Source organism: Narcine bancroftii, chromosome 4 (genome assembly GCF_036971445.1).
Source record: "Narcine bancroftii isolate sNarBan1 chromosome 4, sNarBan1.hap1, whole genome shotgun sequence".
Taxonomy (NCBI): Eukaryota; Metazoa; Chordata; class Chondrichthyes; order Torpediniformes; family Narcinidae; genus Narcine; species Narcine bancroftii.
The window spans coordinates 191535304-191547531 of record NC_091472.1 but is presented as its reverse complement, the minus strand read 5'-3'; the positions used below and the strand labels follow the sequence as shown (position 1 = coordinate 191547531).

Here is a 12228-nt window from a genome sequence, read left to right as displayed (position 1 = left end):
CTCGTAGAGTCCCCTCAGCATGTTCATGGCAGCCGAGTAGGAGATCGCGTCCTGGATGTTTTCATAGACCCTCATGGATATCAGGACTAGTAGCTTATCTGTATCTTCCTCCACGATGGGGTCTGATCGCTGCAGGTATGCCTCGAAGCACGTCACCCAGTGCCTAAAGTCACTCCGAGCAGTAGCTGACTGCGGGTCGATGCTGAGGTGTTCTGGTCGCAGCATTCGCTCCATCCGTTGAAATTTCTGCTAATAAAATTGTAGCGTGTCAAATGACTCAAAGACTTGTTGACTCAAACAAAGGATTTTATTAGCAAAAGACTGGAGTGTATTACATCAAGGTCGACCAGTCCAGACTGACCTGGGTCTGGTTAGGAGCAGCCCTTTATGGCCTGTCGGTAGGCGTGGCTACGGCTCTCAGCCAATCACTACTACTATATGTAAATATATACAAATATATACATTGGTGATAGTATCCTGTACTATCACAGGATATTTCTGCATTTGTCGCCCTATCTGGTTTATATGAATACAATGTTCTACCATTTGGAATGAAGAATGCTCCAGGAACATTTCAAAGAATGATCAACATTGTGACTCAAGATTTAGAGTATACCGATGCTTATATTGATAATTTAGTCATGGAATGATTTACCTCGGAAGCACATATCTCTGAGTTAGAGAAATTGTTTGACAAACTTTCAAAAGCAAGCCTTTCTGCTATTTAGCTAAAAGCAGTGATGTATCTTGGTTATGTTGTTGGTCAAGGAAAAGTGGCGCCTGTCCAGGCAAAAGTTCAGACGGTTACGGAATTTCTCATACCCATGGGTAAGAAAGCTGTTAGATTTCAAGGAATAGTAGGGTATTATAGAAATGTCTGTAAAAATTTTGCTGATATCACCATTCCTTTGACTACCCTCATGAAAAAAGGTGAAAATTTTATTTGGACAAATATTTGTCAGGAAGCATTTGGCAAATTGAAAGTCATTTTATGTCACAAGCCTGTGCTTACATCACCTGACTTTGAAAAGCCATTTTCTTTAGCACTTGATGCTAGCAAGAAGCTACAGGAGCTGAGCTATTAGAAAAGAATCCGGTGTAATGATACTGATGGCTTACGTATTTAAGAAATTTAATCAACATCAAAATAATTATTCTACTATTGAAAATAAATTATTGCCCATTTTATGGGCTTTGCAGCATTTCAAAGTTTACATTTGCAATACAATGTTCCCCAAAGTTCCTCAACATGATTATCCAACTGCACGAAAACCAACAAGGTCGGGTCAGATACAGCAATGAGCTCTCTGAACCCTTCTCCATTAACAATGGCGTGAAGCAAGGCTGTGTTCTCGCACCAACCCTCTTTTCAATCTTCTTCAGCATGATGCTGAACCAAGCCATGAAAGACCCCAACAATGAAGACGCTGTTTACATCCGGTACCGCACGGATGGCAGTCTCTTCAATCTAAGGCGCCTGCAAGCTCACACCAAGACACAAGAGAAACTTGTCCGTGAACTACTCTTTGCAGATGATGCCGCTTTAGTTGCCCATTCAGAGCCAGCTCTTCAGCGCTTGACGTCCTGCTTTGCGGAAACTGCCAAAATGTTTGGCCTGGAAGTCAGCCTGAAGAAAACTGAGGTCCTCCATCAGCCAGCTCCCCACCATGACTACCAGCCCCCCCACATCTCCATCGGGCACACAAACTCAAAACGGTCAACCAGTTTACCTATCTCGGCTGCACCATTTCATCAGATGCAAGGATCGACAATGAGATAGACAACAGACTCGCCAAGGCAAATAGCGCCTTTGGAAGACTACACAAAAGAGTCTGGAAAAACAACCAACTGAAAAACCTCACAAAGATAAGCGTATACAGAGCCGTTGTCATACCCACACTCCTGTTCGGCTCCGAATCATGGGTCCTCTACCGGCACCACCTACGGCTCCTAGAACGCTTCCACCAGCGTTGTCTCCGCTCCATCCTCAACATCCATTGGAGCGCTCACACCCCTAACGTCGAGGTACTCGAGATGGCAGAGGTCGACAGCATCGAGTCCACGCTGCTGAAGATCCAGCTGCGCTGGATGGGTCACGTCTCCAGAATGGAGGACCATCGCCTTCCCAAGATCGTGTTATATGGCGAGCTCTCCACTGGCCACCGTGACAGAGGTGCACCAAAGAAAAGGTACAAGGACTGCCTAAAGAAATCTCTTGGTGCCTGCCACATTGACCACCGCCAGTGGGCTGATAACGCCTCAAACCGTGCATCTTGGCGCCTCACAGTTTGGCGGGCAGCAGCCTCCTTTGAAGAAGACCGCAGAGCCCACCTCACTGACAAAAGGCAAAGGAGGAAAAACCCAACACCCAACCCCAACCAACCAATTTTCCCTTGCAACCGCTGCAATCGTGTCTGCCTGTCCCGCATCGGACTGGTCAGCCACAAACGAGCCTGCAGCTGACGTGGACTTTTTACCCCCTCCATAAATCTTCGTCCGCGAAGCCAAGCCAAAGAAAGAAGAACAATGGGACCAATTATACTTCACACTGATCGTAAACATTTAGTTTATTAGTGTAAAATGAAAAATAAAAATAGACGGTTGTTAAACTGGAGTTTGATTTTGTGATAGCTCTCATTAAAGGCAAGGATAATGTGATTGCAAATTCAACATCTTGAAAGGCAATCAGCAATGTTGCTAAAAATTTTATATTTGTTTATGCTATATAACTTCAGAATTTAATATCCACAAGAAAAATTGTACATTGCAGTTCAAAATTTTGTTCTTAAAAGCTCAAAAATTTTCTTTATTGGAAGGTAAATTAGTAATCTTTGGGTTAAAAATATATATTTTTTTGCAGTGCATTTGATCCAATGTTATTTTTACTAGGGGACATTTGTCAATTGCTTTAGAACTAAGACTGACTATGTATCAAGTTGAATTTTTATGTTTAGCTTTGGCCATTTCTAAAAAAATGTTTGGCCATCACTTGGAAATCGATTTAGTTTTAAGAACTCAAAGATGGCATACTGAAATAAAATTCTGTATTCCTTTAGAAAAGATCATGTATATTTGAGGGATAAATATCATTTTTTGGTAAAAGTATGGAGCACATATTTACAAATTCTTGGTTTGAAGATTTAATCTCTCAATCCGCTCCTATGGGTGTCTTGGTTTCCCTAGCTAAAAAGTGGATTATTGTTTTTTTAAGTGATGATCTTTCTTCTTTCTTTGTAGGTGGAAGGGGGAGGAGGGAGGGTGTTAGTGGGGTTGATAAGGGAGGTTGGGGGGGGTATTTAACTAGATAATATCTGTATGAATGTTATAATTAATGTTATATGATTTAAAATTTATAAATAAAATATAAAAAAATATTTTTTGTCAAGACTTTATAGGTTTGGAAACACACAAAGACAGATCACACATTTGTGTTATATAAGTCTTTTGAAGATTGCTTGGCTAAAGTTGGCACAGTCATAAAAGCAAAGGGACTGTTCTATTGAAAGTTTACTCAGAAAGGCACCTGTACACACATAAAAGCCAGCTACTTGTTAGATGTGTAGACAAGTGTGAAAGATTATATTTTATATTATGTATAGATATAATTTTGTAAGATAGATTGTGGGATTTTAGTTAGGTCACAAACAGATACAAACACTTTGAAACAGATCTTATTTTAAAATGCAAGAGTTAATGCACAAGGTGATACCTACAAGTCTGCAAAGACAATAGACTCCTGTGCTGGAGATTGTCACAACTAGGTACAAATGGAAGGGCCCATCTCAGGAAACTGATTTAGTGGAGTGTGCTGTTTTAGGAAGATAATGTAGTTTTGAAAGCAGGGAGAGTAAAACAGTTTTTTTTCCTCTAAGAATGTGTGTGTGTGTGTGTGTGTGTGTGTGTGTTGGTGTGTGTGTGTGGTTTTCTGCAGTGGCTTTTGGAAGCTGGTTTGAAACCTGATTTTGAAGACAGCTTGTGAATTCTGAGTTCAGCCTGTTCAAAGACCTTGTGGTCCATTCAAGAGGAGATGGTTGGCTTTATCATGTTTTACCTGAGATAAGGGAAAAAGAAAATGAACTCTGTGGTGACCTGAAAGAAAGATTATCATCTGGAAAACCCTGATAGGGCAAGTTTCTTTGGGAATCAGTTTGTGTGTAACGAGCAACAAATCTCTCACCGAAAACCGACAAAAATTTTCCTGAGCGGTAACCATTTACCTTACAAGCACCAAAGCCTGGTGAAGGTTCATAAATGTTAAATTCTGTGCACAGTATAAGAATTGCCTGATACCGGTGAACTTGGAAGAATGACAAGTGAGATTGGGCTGTGAATCAAAGAACTTTTCTGAAGTTATACATACATTACATACACGTGCGCTTAGAATTAGGAGGGCAGGGAGTTAAGTTAGGTTAAGTTCATAGTAATAAATTAAAATTTGATCCTGTTTTTATGTTTAAAGAAAATTAAAAGTTACCTTTGTTTAAGTAGCCATTTGTCTTGGTGAATTTCTATTGCTGCTAAGTTTTGAGGTTCTCTGGGCCCATCACACAAGCCAGAGACATTTGCTCCTTGACTCATCTTTCTGGAGAAAAGGAAACTTGAGAGCCAGTGGTGATGTCATGTAATTGGGACACTTCAAGAAGTCATCTTTAATATCGAACCATGTAACATTTGAAGTCAGAAATACAGTAACCTTCAATGAGAGAGGTAATGTCATGTGATCTCCCTTTGATAGGGCCACTTCCACTGTCTCTTTGTTGAGAGAGGGCAGTTCTGCATGTTCATTTGCATTAGTCATTTCATTTAACCCTTGCCTGGGTTGATGAAATTATCATGTGAAACACAACTTCCAAAACCTCCACGCAAGAGAGGGAAATTTATGAAAAGTCATTCATAAGAAGTAGTATTTTTCTGAAAGCAAATCTACAAGAATTTGTGAGTTTAAGAACTTTTGAACAGCAGTTTAAAGACAGAGTTTCGACACAAAAGATTTCTAAGACTGAACTTTAAAATCGAATCATCTCTTCAGAATTGTGCCTAAACTTTAATGGTTTGGGATCTGCCACGTGTACACACACACAAACACACATACACATTGCGCATAGTATGGTCAAGTTTAAAGATTTTATATTATTAATAAAAAATATTGTTTTGAAGATACCGTTAACTTGGTGAATTTCTATTGCTGCTGGTCTGTCGTAACAATATGCATGCATACACACAAATACATACATATATACATATAAACATATGTACAATTTATTTACATGCCTATACATATTTACACACAAATATATATAAAATGCATTTTGACCTGCTGAGTTTCTCCAGCATTGTGTTTTAACTTCAATTACTGTGCCTGCAGACTTTCGTAGTTCATTTCATAGATCTGCTGACTTCTTACATTACAAAATATCCTTAGGATAAGGGAAAGGATGAAGAAAGTTAATTTAAGGCAGAGATTAGATCATGTTCTTGTTGAATGGCAGTCTTAAGGGGCCGACTAGCTCCTATTTGTTTGGCATGCAATACACTAGAGATACAGAATTTAATCAGTGTATCATTGCTGGAGCTGTTGACCTGACTGAGGGTTCAATGGATTTGCTCAGACAGAGTTATCAACCTTCAAGGAACCTCAGAGCACCACCCAAGGATGGACCATGTTGCAACAGCTCCGCCTGGTGGCTCTCAATTGCAGTGTGACATGCAAATACTGTCATTGGCCTTTTACTACTTAACATGGCAACTTACACAAGGAACTTAAGAGAAAAATGGTGACATGATGCAAGAGAAATACAAAACTCTTCCCATACAATATATTTTTAAAATTGGATTTTTTCTAATTGTCTCCTGTGAAAAAGGTCTCCCAACCATGTCATCTAAACTACGAGGTCTCAAACACGATGGTCATTTGCCCAGTTAACCCAGTCAGGCTGCATTATGATAATGACATGTTAATATAGAAATATCGGGCTCCAGATAATGTAATCATCAAAATAACTCAGGTTATGATTTTTTTTAAAAAATCATCATTTATGATATATTCCCTTGGACTGTTTTCCAGAAATCAGGAAAAAAGCATCAATGAACAGCATTATCTGCACCTCCATAATTTTCCATTCCTTAACATGGCTTGGATCATGGAGATTCCACTGCAAGACAATTTTGGATTCTCCTCCCATTGATTAAATCATCAGATTTCTTCAAACTCTCACTGTACACTATACTGTTTTAAAATGTTGCATACTTTATGTACAAGAAGTTCAGGACTCAAGTGATTTTTATCAGTCTTCCATTCAACAAACAAATAAATAAATAAATATTTGCCTTATACAAGTAATATAAATCATGTCATGCAATGAATTATGACATAGTGCAGTAAGTTATTTGCCTAATATGGCCCTGTCCTGGGTAAACTTGCACCTCTCACTTCATTCGTTTTAGATTTATCAACGCCTGGACTGGTCCCAACTGCCGAAGCGAGGCAACGACCGCACACTTGTAATAGGTTGTCGGGGTGCCGGTAGCAGCTTCTCCACCTCCCCCGACCGGGACATTGGCTGGACTCTAGAAGTTCTTCTTGGTGAGAGATGTTGCCACCTCTCGGAGAGTCTCAAACATCAGCAGCGGGACCATGGGTTATATTACCCAAAAACTGCTTACCCAAGCACCTATTCCCAGCACAGTAAGAAAGATAAATGAGCAAACTAGCATGCTTAGGCTTCTATCAAATAATGTAATTTTGAGCTCATCACTTTGAATACAATGGTTTATTTTGCATCAAGGCTAGGCCTCTGACAGTCTGTGACCAAAACAAGCAGGAAGATTAAATGTTCTTGGTACACAGATGTCCTTTCGTCAGATAACTGCATCTCTGGCCCCTCGGTAGAATTTAGCTTATGTCTGCTGATTCCAAAAAACAAGCAGGTTCTCAGCCTTGCAGAAGCAAAGGCTGCAAAAGTTAAAAAAAAACACAGTTAGAATCTTCCATTACAGGCCCTCACAGAAAATATGAGGGTGCTGTTGTGTAAAATGTCTGGAGGATACATCACTTATGCCAGGAAACATACCAGCAAGAAAAATCTAGTTTATTCTTTTAATATGCATTTTTCATTTTTCAATGTAGTCATTTCAACCCATTAATTCTCACAATCTGTATAGTCACCTGTCCCTTCAAATGTTGCTTAATCTTTGAAGTGATAGCTATCACGTGGCAAAGACATTGATACATTGGATGTTTTTGTTTTGCGTATCAGCTTAATTTTATATTTGGAATCCAGGAAGCACTCTTCCCTTTGTCAGACCTTTTTTGGGAATATGAACTGGAATTTGTCAACTATGCCCTTACCTCAGAGACCATTCTCCAAAACCTATGACTGGCAAATCTCACACATCTCCATGATGAAGCCAAAGATTCTGAACCAACTCTTCTATGTTGAAAACACAGTTCAAGAGTGATTGTGGAATATGTGACATGAGAAAATAAGAGTTATTTTCTCATGATAACTTTCAGAAACAACCTGTGGGAGATCAAGTTAACTGGCACTAATGCACTTCAATAAAACCAATTGCCATGAAAATATTATAAAAGGAGTCTAAATTGGTGAGGTCTGTTATTATTCTTTTGCAACTGTGAAGCATTTGTTGCTTAATGACAATACCTATAACGCACGTCAAGGGACAATCATACACCAATGTCTCCATCACAACACTTTCATAACTGAACTGATATTATCAGGGACTTTATTATTGAAGAGTCCTCCAGTTTAGATCATGGACCCTTACTGAATTCTATTACAGGTACACAATCCTTTATCAGGACAACTAAAATCTGGAAAGCTCCAAAATCCAGCAAGTGAGGAGAGAGGCGGCAGTGCGAATCGGGCAGGGCGGGGGGGAGAGACCAGCAGAGCAAGTCGGGCGGCCGGGAGACCGGCAGTGCAAGTTGGGCGGACGAGGGGGGTGGGGGGAGATGGCAGGGCAACTAGAAGGGGATGGGATGGGTATGGCAGCACAATTCGGGTGGGCTTAAATCTGGGTTTCAGAAATCCAGAAAAATCCAAAATTCGGAACACCCCAAGGGTTCCGGAGAAAGGATCGTGTACTTATATCACAAAAATTATCTCAGTTCCAGTGATAGGGGAAATTTACCTGTCAAACCAGGTAAATTTCACAGAAAAAAACTGTAATGGTACAATTAATGATGCCCAATTTAATCCTATCACTTCACCCAGTCACTAGATATCTACTACCACTCACCTTCAGTACAAATGTGTTTATGTTATCCGGCATCTCAAGTTGTGTACATGGTCTTATCTCTGTAATTGCAGAACAAGGAGTACTGTGCTTCGGTTTGGAACACTATTTAAAAAAAACATACAGACAGAAAAGTATAAGTAGATGTTTGTTTTAAGATTTACTCTTTCTATTATTGCAATCCAGCTCTAGCATTTTACCTTGCTGAGTCTTAAGAGTTTACATAAAGATTTGAATGATTTCTGGTTGCTTTCTGAGCTCTATGGCAAAGATATTCATTCTTTATTCAAGGAATAAGGTCAACATTAGAGAACATATATTAGTGTTGCCATAGGGAGTCACCTGATAAGAGCATAGAACCAGAGAATGCTACAGCAAAGAAAACAGGCCAGTATGTGCCAACCAAGATTTAGCTAGTTCCATTGACCTGCTCCCATTCTAAAACCTTCAGGACCTCTCCCATCCATGGATCTATACAATTTATTCTTAAATCTTTTTCACCACACCAGATGGCAGCTCATTCTACACTCACACCACTCTGAGTGAAGAACTTTCCCCTAATGTGTCCCCTAAACCTTTCCCCTTTCAGTTTTAATTTATGCCCTCTCATTTAGACCTCTCTCTATATCTCGCATCCACTTTATATAAACCTTTCATAACCTGGTAAATCTCTATCAAATCTCCCCTCATTCTTCTTCGCTCAAAGGAATAGAGTCTAACCTTTTTAATCTTTCCCTGTAACTCAACTCCTGAAGTCGCAGCAACATTCTAGTAAATCGTCTCTGCACTCTTTCAATCTTATTGATATCCTTCCAGAAGTTTAGAATCAGGATTAATTGTGATGAAAGTCAGTGTTTTGCGGCCACATTGTAGAGCAAACATACATATTATAACCAACTTACGACATTACTATAAAAAGAAAATAAAAATAATAGTGCACAAAAGGTAAGGCAGTATCTTTGGTTCACTGATTATTCAGGAATCTGATGGCAGTGGGGAAGAAGCTGTCCTTGTGCCGCTGAGTGCTCATCTTTAGCCTCCTGTACTTGGTAGCAGAGTGAAGAGGGTATGGCCTAGACGGTGAGGATCTTTGAGGATAGAAGCTGCTTTTTTAAAAAAAAAGACACTGCCTCGTGTCGATGTACTCGATGGAATGAAGTCTGGTGCCTATGATGTTGCAAGCCGAGTTAACAACCCTCTGGAGTTTATTCTTGTCCTGAGAGTTGGCGCCTCCATACCAGACAGTGATGCAACCAGCTAGAATGCTCTCCACAGTATACCTGTAGAAGTCAACAAGTGTCTTTGGTGAAGTACAAAACCTCCTCAGACACCTCAAAGTGTATCCACTGGTGAGCTTTCTTTGCAATTGCATCAACATGGAGGCTCCATGGATCCTGTGAGATGCTGACACCCAGGAATGTGAAGTTCTTGACCCTCTCCACTACTGAGCCCTCGATGAGGTGACCAGAATAGCACACAATATTTCAAATTTAGCCTCAGCAAAATCTTAAACAACTTCAACCATAACATCCCAACTCCTATAATCAATACTTTGATTTATAAAGGTTAAGATCCCAAAAGCTTTCTTGACAACCCTGTCCACCTGCAATGCCACCTTCAGGGAACAATGTATCTGTATTCCCAGATCTCTCTGCTTCTCCGCACTCATCAGTGCCATACCATTTAGTATGATCTTCCTTGGTTTGCCCTTCTAAAATCCATCACTTCACAGTCTGCATTAAACTCCATCTGCCATTTTTTGGCCCATTCTCCCAGTTGGTCCAGATCCTTCTGCAGCTTTGAAAATCTTCCTCTCTGTCCACAATGTCTACTATCTTTGTGTCATTAGAAATCTTGCTGATCCAATTTACCACATTATCATCCAGATCAGTGATATAGACAACAAACAACAATGGTCCTAACACAGATCCCTGAGGCACACCACTAATTACAGGCCTCCAGTCTGAGAAGCAATCATCCACTACCATTCTCCGTTTTCTCTCACACTGCCAATTAAAAATCCAGTTTACAACCTCTCCTTGTTTAACACAGTTAAACATTTCTGGTTTTCAATCATGTAAAATTTGAATCAGATTTTGGATGAACAAGCAGCTCTCCAGAATCTTTTCCCTCTTTAAAGATTCTTATCAAGATGCATCTGACAAAAGATGTACAAATATCTGTAAATTAGGACAAAGAGAACAGCACTGAAGGTAGCTTACTAACTTATTACTACCTCACAAGCAAGGAAGTTAGGTTTGAAAATATATCAAGAGACTGTTGGCCAGGGCTCAACTGCTCACTAGGCCAGGAGATTCATTTCGTGATTACAATGCCTGGAATTCCCATTAAATTGCTACCATATATTAGTAACAGCAGATCAAGAGAATGGCATTTTCAAATAGCATGGATTTGCTTAAGTATATTTCCTGATTTCATCTTAGCAGGCCTTAGAGGATCATTAAGCATCCATCTGTGTGAAGACAGGAAAAAAGAGCCTTTTCAGATATAAATAGCATTGATATAGTGGTCATTAAGCTGCTGTCTTTGGAAATTATTAATCTTCCTGTCAATAATATCATTAAAGAAGCCACACAAGCACAAGATAAATCCATCATTAAACACATCATCACCTTGGAAACAATTTTAGCACTTCTGTAATGCACAAGTAATCCAGATTGTTGGTAGTTAACAGGTATACGTAGAAAGCTTGCAGGCACTTTTACTCACTCAAACAACTCTGTAGAATCGGAAGGAGTCACGTGATGGAGTAGTGGCCGGACGGTGAACTCCAGCCCTCTCCAGAAAAGTCGGGAAAAACAAAAGAAAACACAAAGGCACAGAAATAAAAGTTACAGAAAAGTGAGTATAAAGGTGGAAAGAAGATGGCGACAAAAAAAGAAAAATCGAAAGCAACGGTAAGAAGAGAGGAAGAGAAGACAAAGGAGGAAAAAGGTGAAGGCCTTACCTGTCCGAAGAGGCCCGCTGCGGAGAGAGAAACGCGCTCCCTCAGGTCGGTAAATAATGGACTACAAAAATGGCTCGCAGAGCCGAGTAAAAGTGCGCAACCGCGCATGCGCGATACTTCGCGCATGCGCGATGCGAATGAAAAAAAACACACCGACGGGAGGGGGGACCAGCTGGGGAGTCGATCTCCACAGCCGACAACGACAGCTGCAGAACACCTGCAGCAAGAAGAGACCACAGAAGACAATAGAAACAAGAAAGAAGAGGAGGAAAGGGCACCAAAGAAACAGCAGATGGCCAACCCAGAGGAAGAAGAAGAGGAAGAGGAAGAGTACAGTGAAATAGAAGAAGAAAAGAAAGGCAAGGTAAAGGATATACTTGCTCTTATTAAAGGATACATGGAGTCATTTAAAGAATGGCAAACACAGGAATTTAAGGATTTAAGAAAAAGAATAAACAACACAGAAGAGAAAATAAATAAAATGGAGATGACCTTAACAGAAATGGGAAAGAAAATGGACAAGATGGAAGAGCGGGCAGTAGCAGCAGAAATGGAGGTAGAAGACTTAAAAAAGAAATTGGAGAAATCTAATAAAAAAACTAAAGAGACACAAGAACTACTAGCTCAAAAAATAGATACAATGGAAAACCATAACAGAAGAAATAACATAAAGGTAGTGGGCCTTAAGGAAGATGAAGAAGGCAAGAATATGAGGGAGTTTATAAAAGAGTGGATCCCTAAAACCCTAGGATGTCCAGAACTACAGCAAGAAATGGAAATAGAAAGGGCACATAGAGTATTGGCCTCTAAACCACAACCACAACAAAAACCAAGATCTATTGTAGTAAAATTCCTAAGATATACTACAAGAGAAAAGGTACTGGAGAAGACAATGGAAAAAGTAAGAGAGGGCAACAAACCACTGGAGTATAAAGGGCAAAAAATCTTCATTTATCCAGATATAAGTTTTGAACTCCTAAAGAAGAGAAAAGAGTTCAATACAG

At 39.9% G+C, this 12228-nt stretch overlaps 1 protein-coding gene across 10 annotated transcripts in view; it reads right to left on the bottom strand.

Annotated features, from left to right (window-relative positions):
* sh2b3 (SH2B adaptor protein 3) overlaps positions 1–12228 on the bottom strand; it is a 208700-nt gene that overhangs the window by 38696 nt on the left and 157776 nt on the right. For 9 of the 10 annotated variants that reach the window (XM_069933367.1, XM_069933368.1, XM_069933369.1 and 6 more), the window contains one exon: positions 8260–8361. The exons of the other annotated variant lie outside the window; for it this stretch is intronic. In XM_069933367.1, the coding sequence (XP_069789468.1) occupies positions 8260–8361 (102 nt within the window). The remainder of the gene's footprint in view (positions 1–8259; positions 8362–12228) is intronic. 10 annotated transcript variants of the gene reach the window in all.